General features: G+C 39.3%; 1 protein-coding gene across 1 annotated transcript in view; it reads left to right on the top strand.

The window, feature by feature from the left end:
• Positions 1–421: 421 nt before the first annotated feature.
• Gpr149 (G protein-coupled receptor 149) overlaps positions 422–12,651 on the top strand; it is a 65,092-nt gene continuing 52,862 nt past the window's right edge. Inside the window, exons 1-3 of the mRNA XM_026392895.2 lie at positions 422–1,402; positions 2,295–2,487; positions 8,290–8,738. Coding sequence (XP_026248680.2) covers positions 422–1,402; positions 2,295–2,487; positions 8,290–8,738 — 1,623 coding nt within the window. The remainder of the gene's footprint in view (positions 1,403–2,294; positions 2,488–8,289; positions 8,739–12,651) is intronic.

The raw sequence follows: 12,651 nt of genomic DNA on the forward strand, positions 1-12,651 counted from the left end.
TCTGGAACCAAATGCATCCTTTTATTGCTCTAAAAAGTGAATAGTTTGATTACATCCAGCTACGGGCTGCTTTCCTCCATAAGAAGGACCCCAAAGGACCTAGACATCACTGATTGTCAATCTATCTGAGGAGTTCTTGCTTTCTTGACGGAAATTTGGTTGTGGAAAGGAGTTTGGAGTTTGTCTGTCTTTAATTGGAATGTTGAAAAGTTGTTTATTGATGCCTGAAATGGAACTCAGTTTTTAGATGTGGGTTGAGTCAGATCTAAAGAAGCCATGCCTGACCATTTCCTGCAGGACTGAGGGACACCTAGAGGGAAACTTGGTAGGAGAAATGACATCCGATTGGCAACAACCATGCTTTATTTTGAGAAAATCATCAGACTCATTGAGAAGGGAAATTAAATATTGACCAAGGACAATGTCTTTCTTTCTCAGTAACTTACTAGCAAATGACTCGAGCCTGTGGAAAGAAAATCATAATTCTACGGACCTTTTAAATTCACCAGGAACTCTGAATATCTATCTTTTTTGCCTGACATTTTTGATGGCTCTTGCAGCCCTAGCGGGCAGCATTTTTTCACTCGTGTCCCTGCTGGGAATGCGGAACAGAACAGTCGTGTCCATGCTCGTGGCTTCCTGGTCTGTGGATGATCTCCTGAGTGTCCTGTCAGTGACCATCTTCATGTTTTTGCAGTGGCCAAAAGAGCTCCCGGGCTACTTCCAGTCTCTGTGCACCACGTCCGCCTTGCTGTACTTATGCCAGGGCCTCTCCAGCAACTTGAAGGCGACTCTCCTGGTCTCCTACAACTTTTACACCATGCACCGGGCTGAGGGGAGCCCAGCGGCCTCCGGCAGATCTGGCCAGGTGCTTGGCGTGGCGCTCACGGTGTGGGCAGCCAGCCTGCTGCTCTCCGCGCTCCCGCTGTGCGGCTGGGGCGCCTTCGTGCGCACGCCCTGGGGCTGCCTGGCCGACTGCTCCAGCTCCTACGTGCTGCTGCTCTTCTCCGTGTACGCCTCGGCCTTCGGGCTCCTGGCGGGCCTCTCAGTCCCTCTCACTCACCAGTTGCTGTGTTCGGAAGAGCCGCCGAGAATCCATGCCAACTACCAGGAAATTTCCCGTGGGGCTTCCACTCCTGGGACCCCTTCTGCTGCGGGGAGAGAGCTTTCGCTGTCCCCTGAGGATGCTCCGGGCCCCGCTCTGCGCTGCGCTGGGGGATGTTCCCGGAGTCCCGACACTGCCTTTGGACCAGGACCGCCGGCGGCCGCAGGGGCGGGAGCCTGCTGGCGTGAGAACCGGGGGACTCCGCGCGGCGCCCGGAGCTTCACCAGGAGCGTTGCGCAGAAGCGCTTCGCTTTGATCTTAGCGCTGACAAAAGTCGTTCTCTGGCTGCCTCTAATGGTAAAAGTGCACTTGCTCCTAATGCGCGCGTGTGTGCCAGGCAGTGTGAGTGCATGTTGAGGCCAGCGTCGCGGGTTTGGGAAGCCACCAAAAGATGCGCAGTGAAGTCCTTTTCCAGAGGTGCCTCGCCAGGTTTTAAACACTCGCTGGAAGGAGGGCGGCTTCCCGCTGGGAGCAACCCGCCACCAAGCCTTTCCAGCCAAGCACTTCTCTCCTTTCAAAACTGAGGGCCTTGAGGAGCACTTTTGGTAACGGGCGACTTAGTTTTCCTATCTCTGTTATGATCAATTTCCCAGCAAAAATTTGGAATATTCAGAACAGGCGAGAAAGGTTCTTTCCACCTTCTGTCGCCCTTTTCTCTGTGCTCCTTTCCTGCCAGGTGAGGACCGCGCCCAGGCCCAGCAGGGAGACCAAGGAGGGGCGCATGTGCTGTAGAGCGACAAGAGAGGGGGCCAACCAGGCTTTTGTTCTGGCCTCCCGGGCGAGCCCGCGGGAGAAGTGTCAGTGGCGCCTTGCTCTGACAAGAGCTCCTGGGTGGAGATGAGGTTCTGGGGGCTGACAAAGACCATTCGGCGTGCCGGGTACAGGTCCCACAGATGCTGCCAGTTTGCCTGGGCAGCGACCGCATGTTGTAAACTGTACCTCCCTGGTGGAGATTTCAACAGGCAGTGAGCTCACCATCCAAGAGCAGAATCCACCAAACCCTGGAGTCTGGCGCAGTAGGGTGTATCCCAAGAGCCCACCACCAAAGCCTAGCACAGCAGCCCAGAAGCAGAACTTTCTCAACCAGGGAAGGAGGCTGGAGAGGGAGACTGGGGCCGTGGGCTTACGGGGAAGGCTTGGGAAGTGAAATGAGATTGGAGTTAGGTCTGAAGTTCTCTCCCCTTTGCAGATCCACATGGTGGTCAAGCACGCGGTGGGGCTTCAGAGCCTTCCTTTTGAGACACTCAGCTTTCTACTAACCCTGCTGGCCACCACCGTAACCCCGGTGTTTGTCTTGTCCAAACGTTGGACCCACTTGCCTTGTGGCTGCATCATCAACTGCAGGCAGAGTGCTTACTCAGTGGCATCAGATGGCAAAAAAAGTAAGTCCCCTACAATGTGGCTGTTGGGAGCAATATGCATTCCCTCCAATGCAGAAAAGTGGCCCTTGAGAAAGTTGCCTAGTAGAGGATGAAGAGTCAAGGACAAATGTAAATGGCAAATAGAAAAACAATTATGTGAAACAATTCTCAGCTCAGTGTTGGAGTAGCTTTTCAACCAGCAGGTTTTAAGCAACCATAGAAGTACTTGTGCAATGATGATTTTTCAAGGTAAAAAAGGAAGAGAGGACTCAAGGATGTCAACAAAGGCTCTTAGATGTTTTATCTAGGAAAGTTCTCAGTGGAAAATAAATCCCCTGCCAGGACTATGTATCACCAGCCACATTGCTGAGAATCCTGCATCTGGTAAGAGAGTATTAACACTCTGGAAAGAATCAAACACTGATTATGCTGGAGCCCACACTTAGTCATTGGAACAGTAAGAAACACATCTTTACTATTTTGCAGAGTCCCTGAAACAGTCCCCAAATGATTCTCTGCAATTAGCAACATAAACCTGCTCAGCCCCAACCAGGAAGCAAAACCCCTCAGTTCCAAGAAGGGAGGAAGGTGGCAGACTTTGTCATTGTATATGCATATATGAATCTGGCTTTGCTACTGACTTTAAAAAAAAATATGTCCCAAGGATAAGCATAGGAGATAGGCACAGGTAGGTTGGGGGTGGGAGGCAGATGTAAGGGTAAAGCTCTCTCCAGTGTAGTTGCTCCATATCATAAAACAGGAAAAACAGAAGAATGAGCTGCATATTTTGATCTGCCAGGAAGAAAAAAAATGACATTATTTTGTCATTCCAGACAGAAGATACAATGTTCGGCCACTTAATAAATCTAAGTATACACTGAATTAATGGTCCCATTAATTGTTCTTTTTCAGAATAGGCAAGTGCGTTATTCTTTGATAGAAAAATTATGTTAAATAAATGCAGTTTGTATCACACTATTTTGGGGTTGTAGAAATTGGAAAATATCAAAGTATACTCTGAATCAATTCTACAACAGAGTTATTTCATAAATATCAGTCATGAGCTGGCCGTTTATCAGATATTGATAACATTTAGATATTTTTCAACAGACAAAAATGACTTTTCATTGTTAAGAATATCATAAAGTTTTATTGTTAACAGATGCCAAGTTCATTTTGTCTGTGAAATGACCATGGGACATATAATAATGATGTTCTTTTGGAGATTAATATGCAGAGCAACAACAGAAAAAATTAATAATGAATTTTTATGCTTCACTTAAAAAAAACATAAAATAGGAACTCATTTACAAGCCTGCTCTAACAGTGAACCAATCCTGTCAGTCTCACAACATTTACAATTGTGACAGAGACGAGAGTCCAGTGCTGGTGACAATGTGAAGCCTTGGTGAAGTGTTTGAGTGCAGGCTTTCTTAAGAAGTGGGGAGCCCCCACACCAGAGCCTAAAGTAAGACAATGACCTGTCACTGAAGTGACCTCCTCAATGTTCCATCCTGGGTACTGCTCAAGCACTGCTCAAGATAGAAAAGCCCACAGCCTGGTTAGCACAGTCAATGATCACATCACTTTCGAATTTGAAATTAAAAAAGTGTCTTTCAGAGTAACATTTTCCTCTAAAATTGCCACAATTTTATTTGCATTTATTTAAAAATTCCAAAGGAGGACTTGAAATATAAAAGCTTATTTTTTTTAAAAAGGTGGGTTTTCAAACATAAAACATTGTGCCAAATGATAGTTTAGGATCTTTATAGGATCCATGCCCTCTTAGGATTCAGGTTATGCCATAGGGAAATCTGATAACAAGAGTGTGTTTTCACTGTATGAAGAGCCAGCATGAATTTTTCTATTGCTACAGTGACACAATGACATTCTGAGCACCCAAAGGTGGCTCATCCCCAAGAAAGGGCAGGGGTTTTATCAGCTGTATGACTTAATTCTTTAAACGTTTCATGTTCAATTTTTCTCCTTAACAAACTAAGATCCCTTTTCTTTACATTCTTTTTCCATGAAGGACACAGAAGCAAAGAAGGGAAAATAATTGTTCTGACTCACATTTCCTATAGGTTTACCTTTCAGATGTAAGCACATACAATTTGCCATTTCAGCTTCACAGAATGGTAATAAAGAGACATGCAAGCAGAGAAATGATTGTCAGTACTGGGAATTAATTTACAGAAATAAGAATTAACTTTGGTTTCTGTCAGTCGTCTGCATTACTAGGATCTCCAAGCAAAAAGTGTTTTTAAGTGATTTTTAACACTGAGATCTCAGATGGTCGACATAAGAAATGGATATAGCCTTGAGATTCCTTTTGTTTGTCTGACATATTTTCTTTCTGTACGTAAACAGCTAAAAATCAAATACTTCATATAAAGAAAGAGCAGATATATTTGGCCTTTATTCTTTCACAAAATCAGAGTATCTATTAAGTGATGTATTAACCTCAAAAATATTCATTTCATAAGCTGATATAATTACTTTAAAATTATAGTTGACAAAATGTGATTAAAAGAAAAAGACTAGAATTACTTCATGTTTTAGCCAAGGTTAGTGATCCTATAAGCTCTTGCTTTGCAGAACAAATAAATTATATTTATTTTTTAAAGAGTGATTTAGATTTCAGAAAATAATGGACTGTATTCTATTGTTCTTTGTGGACTGTATTCTATTGTTCTTTAAGTTTCTTGAAAGCTACTAATCAATGAAAGACCTCTCACTACACAAAAAGTTTTAAAAACAGCTCAATATTTTTTAAGCAACATAAACATAAGATTCAGAAACTTGATTACCCTCAAGCCCAAATCAATCAATTTTAAAATGTACATAAAGATAACAATTTTAAAAGATATCATTTCTATTAACATGTGTGCCATTCAGCTTGCCTCACAGAGTCAGGCTGTCCTGACAAACACCCTGCCACACACAGCTGGGTGGTTACCATGGGTTATTTCATTCATTCACTCTCTCAGCCACTCCTGCACAATGTCCTACAGGGAAGTCACTGCCTTTCCAGCAAGGCACCGATAAGTCATTCCTGGCCTGAGCTGATTTTGACTCAAAGACATGTTTTATTTTGAACCTACCTTTATACTATTTATTTGTTGTGGGCAGGGGTGCCAGGAATTGACCCAGAAGCACTTAACCACTGAGCCACATCCCCAGCCCTTTATTTATTTATTTGTTTGTTTGTTTGCTTATTTATTTATTTATTTATTTAGAGGCAGAGTCACTAAGGGCCTTGTTAAGTTGGAGAGGCCAGCTTTGAAGTCAGGATCCTCCTGCCTCAGCCTCCTGAGCCACTGGAATTACAGGGCGTGTGCCACCACACCTGACTCTTGATACTTATTTTTAACCAATTTTAATTATGGGCCAAAATTTTAAGATCAAACTCTATGCTTCAGCTTCATCTTTTAAAAAATCAAGATTGCACACGCTCCCCTTAGTGGCTTCACTGGAAGGGACCAAGATGGAGGGTGGCTGCCCCACTTGCTGAATACACAGGCCCCTGTCAGTTATTACTGTTGCTCGACTGGCCCCTTAGTCATGTGGACTTTCTGCCGTTTGTTCATAATAATGTTAAAGAGATGTAGTCTTTGTTCTCAAGGAACTTAGGGATGATCAGGTTTGACTCTGATACTAACATCTCCTTCAATACTGTTTTGATTATTAAGTGTTTTGATTTTTAACGTATTTTTCTAGCCTTCCTCAAACACTGTCAGCTCTGTGATGTCATTATATCTTGTTATGTCCATCGGTGACCTCAGTCAGATTTTACCTTTAGCATTAAGGAAATCAGTAACAAAACAAAATAAAACAGAAAAAAAAAGTTTTCGTGGGTTACACTTTATAAATAAAGTTCTTCCTCCGACCTACAAATAGCATGTCCGAGTCATTCTGCTTAGGCTAACATATTTTCCTCATGGGTCTGATTGGCAGTAGAGAAATTTTTTTCCTACGTAGGATAATTACTTCAATTCTGGAATCAGCATCAAAGTCAAATCTTTTTGACAGATAAATCATCTTAGCTGGATTTCCTCTATGAGCCTCAGTTTTCTCAACTGTAAAGCAGGACCAATAAAACTTTTTGTCGTGAAAGGCTGCTGATGTTGCCAAATGATGTGGTCTACATGAACAGCTTGGCCCTGGAAGGTTCCGCCACATTGTAGTCTCTCTGGCAGTCCAGCTGCTCCTCAGAGCCTGCCTGGGACTATCTCATCATGTCCTGGCTCAAGTCAGAGTCTCCATTAACATATTCTACAATGCCTTCAAAATATTGCTCATTTTTACATAGTTCAAAATTATAACAGCTAATACGCTATCTAATCGGACATCCATTTTATCAAGTATTAATCAAGAAGTTGGCATTTTATGACATTGTGTTTTCTTAATGTTCCTGAATTACCAATTTGTCACTCCATACCTTTTTTTGGAGAAAAGGAAGCCCATCAATAATTAAATAATCTTTTCAGTTCCCCTCACCTTTGACGTTCTTAAAGTAGGTCTAAAATCCTAATTTAATTTTACTGGACTAGATTAATAGGAATCCTAAGGAGAAACACAAATGAGGCAGTGTATAAAATATGATCATCTGTTTCTGTTTTTTCCATTTTCTCTGAATAGAATTTTTTATTTGTTTGTGTTCTGGTTCAAATGACAATGAATTATACTGATAAATTCTATTTTTCAGTCAGCAAAATTGGTTTGTAAATCTCTGGTTCTGGGAACATTTCAGTAATAGAATCAGTATGTGAATGACACTGGAGTGTATTAGAAAGTGAATCAAATATTTCATATGATTCCCATAGAAACTTTATAGCTTTTCCTAACTTTTGCCACCAAAGATAGCAATATGTCGGACTATAAAACACAGAACTATCAAAGTAGAAAATTTCTTTGAAACAAGCAATGTTTTCAAAGATGACAACTAAAGTATTAAATTGCATTTTGTCTACCACTTGGCTATAACTTCATTCTTAAAATATATTACCTAATATTGAATGGCGTTCACACACAAACATTTTATCACTTTCTGCCACAGTCTTGTTATTCTACTAAGATTTTGCATTGTACTCACTAACAGTATTATGTCTAAAATTCTAGAATATTTTACTTTATTTAAATCATTATTTAGATTTTCTACATTCCTGCTAATTAATCAGCTCTGTGCATACTGTTAAATGCTTCAGGTCACAGAGATATACATCCATTCACTTTTTTAGCCAACTATTCCAAACTGATTTGTATAAGAAATGTACTCGCTATTTTAAAAAAGTTTAAAAGCCGCATGGCAGCATGGTATAATTTTTAATACAGGCATTCATAGTCACACAAATATCAGAAGTGTTATACAGCAAAAGTTTTAAAGCAATTATATCTGTTTGTGGCATTCTTAACTGAATAACATTTAATCTTAATGTTACTTGATAATTAACACAATATGTTATATTCCCAAATAAATAAATTTCAGAATTGATGTACCAAAAAACTAAAACTGAATCTATTTGAGAGATTCCTAATTTATGGCTAAATTCTTGCTATGTGGATTATCCTAAAGAATAAAGGAGTTCTTCAGATTGTATGTAATTCAAGCCCCTTCATGTGCAATGGAGGAAAATTAGACCAGAGATAAGACGATTGAGTTTTGTAAGGAATAATTGTTTCACATAATTGACAAGAAGTAACTGAAAATAGTCAGTTAGATAGCAATCTGGTTGAAAGCACTTCCTATTGTTACTCACCATGTACACCCAAGGGTTGTTTATATCCACCTAACTGTGGGATTTTTTTCTCATTTTCACCTAGCCAAGAGGAGAGGCTTTGAATTCAATCTGTCATTCCAACAAAGCTATGGGATCTATAAGCTAGCACGTGGGGATTACTATGACGATGATGAAAATTCCACATCCTGTCACCACCTGATGAACCCTGAGTGTGCAACTGTGCTAGACTCTCAGAGAGACAACCCCAGGATCTTCAATGCCATCAAAGTGCAGATCAGCACCACACCCTCTCTGGACAGCGACAGAGTCAGCAGTTTGGAGAAATGCATCAGTGCTGACCTTGCGGAGGCCCAGGGAGGTTCTGACCAAGGAAAGGGAGCATTTTCTGAGAGATCAGGAGGTGATGTTGACGATGAAGAAACCACCTTCTCTGAAGGCCCAGAAAGAAGGCTGTCTCATGAAGAGAATCAGAAGCCAGACCTCTCAGACTGGGAGTGGTGCAGAAGCAAATCAGAGAGGACTCCTCGCCAGGTACAGTAGATGTTCTTCCTGAGGTGTTAAAAGGGAAACCGAATACAAGAGATGTAAAAATCATTAGATCTGCTTTCATTCAATCAGTCTTTAATTTTTTTAAGTTAGTTTTACATTTTCATTCAAAATCTATACCTTTGGAATAAACAGAGTTCAAGGTACTTCAAGAAGAGTGAAGCATTTTACCATAACCCCAAGTGATCTGCTTAAATTCAGACTAGACTCTCAGAACTCATGCTCCTGAGTTAATTAGTTAAATTAGTTAACTTGTAGGGTTTATTTTTCCATTCTCCATCCCAAAGCTGCCTCACAAATCCCAGGAGAGGTTTTCTTTTTTCTCTGAAGGAAAATATTTATACAACTAGTAATCAGGAGGCTTGTCCTTACTGGTCTGAGTAATAACATAGCTTGCCTCTAATTCTTGCAAAAACTAGTCTGTCCAGTACCCAGCATGAACAAAATGATTTATTCCAGAACATTCTTCTGAGTCATTATAAGCCTTGCTAAGTTGTCTACTTGCATTGAGTCTCCATAATCAAAAATATAATTCCAGAAATATTCTGCTAGGAATAACACATTCATTGATCTAAATTGTGACCACATCTTATAAACTATGAATACGAGCAGGATGATCTAAGATTTCCTTTTCTCCTGCAGAGTAAGCAGAACTGTTATTGTTCTGATATCACTATTTAAGAAGTCGGTGGAATAGTAAAACAAACTACACAAAACACATTATTAGAAAAGATGATCATGCATACTGTTTAGCCAGTAGGAATCTCAGAAGAAATCAGTAAATATTTGTCATAAATTGAAATATATATTGGAAAATGGTAGTCAAAGAATACAGTGCTCCATATAGTCCCTCAACTCAGAGGGGATTCCTATATTCTCATCATTAATTTGTTCCTGAAGAATCTAAACCTGCTGGTTTTCTAGCACTTAAAAATTAAGTGATATTCATGATGAAGTGTGTGTGTGTGTGTGTGTGTGTGTGTATGTGTGTGTGTGTGTTCCAATAACTTGCAGCTACCTTGTGAGCTGTTCCCTATAACCATTCTCATGCAGACCCCTTAGAGGTTACAGCAGTCATGGATCTTGCTTATACTTTTTTTTTCCCTGCTTATTTTATCACACATGTTTGTACTTCTAGCACAATACAGTGTTTAGATTTTCTAAGTTTTAGCCTTCTAAAGATGATAGTATACTATATACAGTCTGATGGCACTTTTTTTTTCAGTTGACATTACTTTAAACAACTCAATTTATATTTTTTCAGAACATTGGGGTTTAGAGAGGCATGACCATGTGCACCTGTGATTCCAGTGACTCGGGTGGCTGAGGCAGAAGTATCCCAAGTTTGAGGCCAGTATTAGCAACTTATTGAGGCCCTGTATCAAAATATAAAAAGGGCTGAGGATGTAGTTCAGTAGTAAACTGCTCCAGGATTCAATCTCTCATACCAAAACAAACAAAATTTAAAAATTGGAAATTATCATGTCAAATATAACAATACATAACCCTCATTTTAAAATATTATTTATAGTTTGGAAGTTATAAACAATCAACTATACCTAGAAAAATGTGAAACAGTCAAATCCTGTTTACATGAAAGTATATTGTTCTATGAGAATAATGAAGTACAATTCGCCCCAAACCCTCTTTAAATCAAAATATAAAATGATGTGTGGAAATAGAAAACTTTGCTCAATATAGATAATCTTACATCTGTAATGATTTGTTTACTGAATAATTAATATTTTAACATCAGTGATAAGCAAGAAATTTATCCAAAAATGGTGACTATAGGAAAAAAAAATGACTAGTGGTAAATAGATAGTGCAATATCCAAAAAATAAAAAAAAAGCAACTCTGTAGAAGTCTTGATGAAGTTAGATGGAATATTATCATAGATTTTACAACAATAGTAAGAAATCCTTAAACTACAAGCTCATGGATGACTCCCTTATCAAAATTGCCTATGATCTTTAAGGTTAGCATGAAATCAAATTATTAAATGTTAAACAATTTTATAAATTTTACCAAACATTTTCAAAACTTATGAGAACTTTTCCTAAGAATGAAAAAAATAAAAAAGAAAAGAAAAATTTAACTCTTATATAATCTTGAACAGCAGATCTCAGGTGAGAGAGAGTATATGGTGAGTCAGCACTTTCATTTTTAGCTTTTCTTCCAAGTGGCTTCTTTGCTCTGAAAACAATATTAAGTAGTATACATAGTAGAGAGAATGATAGATCAAGCTTTAGCAGGCACTGCATTTACTCCATGAAAAAATACTACCTATTGATTTTCTGTATTTGCACTTTCAAATATTTAGGCTCAATTTTTCAGCTTGTATCTAATGTTACTACAATGAATAGTGTAGTAACATTTGATTTTAAATTATTTCATGAGCTTTATTTTTGCAATATACATTGCTTAATTTTTATGTTAGCCTTTATGTTAGTAAGTAAACTCTCAGCACATCTTGTTGGAACTCATAGTAGGAGTGAGAACATCAGGTCAAAGTTACTGTGTAAAAATGATAGTAGTGGAATGGCCTTCATGGATTTAAATATGATCCAATATGAAGGTGTCTGTAAGACTGAAATTCAGTATTAAACCTGGCACACAATTGGCTTCTTTCTGGCCTTCTAGTAGGTAGAATCAGAAGTGATTTACCACTAAAATATTCAGGAAGAATAGTCAGGATGCCCTATCCTTCTGTGAGAAAGTTTTAATATGGGGTGAGGGTGTGGTTCAGAGGTAGAGCACTTGCCTACCATGTTCAAGGCCCTGAAAATCTAATCTTTAGGTGGCAGTTATATTATGCCACCTAAAGCTGTTCTTAATCCTACCATCACAGTATCTGAGAGACGAAAGGTCACCAGGAGGGTTAAAAAGCAGATTCTGAAGCAGTCCTCAAGTGAGACAGGATGTGCCAGTAAATGATGGGCTTTGAATTCACCACACAGCCAATTAAAGCCAATAAAAACAAATATGAAAGCCACCTGAAAATCAAGGAAAGTTTTATTTTTATTTTAGGGGAAATGTTTTGACTATCTAAAAGCATTTTTACAAGGCGAAGCTAAGCTTTCTCATTTGCTAGTAGGGTTCAGTGCCAGCTTCAGGTTCTGTGATCTTTTAAAAGTACCATTCTTTTGTGAACTAATTTTCATAGGAAACTAGAGAGACCCAAAGTCAGCTGGACTGACTGAGTTCTTTAGACCAGAGCTTCTCAAATTTTAATGTGCATGCAGGTCAGATGGAGATCCTAGGAAAAATGTAGATTGTGATCCATTAAATATGAGATTGGGCCCAAGATCCAGAGTGCTAGAAAACGTCCAGAGGATTCCTGTGCAAAGTTGTGCTTCCACCCAAGACCAGTGTCATCAAAATTCCCAAGCTGGTTCACACAGGAAAATTTAAGGAGCACTGTGTTATATTCCCATCCCTGGAGAATGGATGTCAGTTTAAAGAGCAGGACAAAATTAATTCTTTCCATTTCATATATGACCATAAAATAAGACCAAAAAAAATCCCAATGGGTAGTTGTTTTTCCTTCCCCTTATAAAAGTACTTCCTCTCTTTTCACTTTTAAAAGAAAACTACTTATAAAATGAATCAGGCATAGATGTCAGTGCTTCCTGTGACATTATTACATTAATAATTACCAGTGCTTGAAATTGTCTCTGAGTGATTATTGACATTATTTCAACTGAAATAGTCACAGTCAGAAAAGTTCACTTATCACCTCCCATTTGTAGTTTCTACCAAGTCATCCTAACACAAGTGATGATCCAGAGTATAGACGTGTTATTTTTAGCTACCTCTACTCATCTGAAGTGCTTAGTTCATTACTCACTATCCAGAGAAGTGAAAAATTGTCGTGCTGCTTTCTTTCAAAACATTT

The sequence above is a fragment of the Urocitellus parryii genome, chromosome 2 (assembly GCF_045843805.1).
Source record: "Urocitellus parryii isolate mUroPar1 chromosome 2, mUroPar1.hap1, whole genome shotgun sequence".
NCBI classification, from domain to species: domain Eukaryota; kingdom Metazoa; phylum Chordata; class Mammalia; order Rodentia; family Sciuridae; genus Urocitellus; species Urocitellus parryii.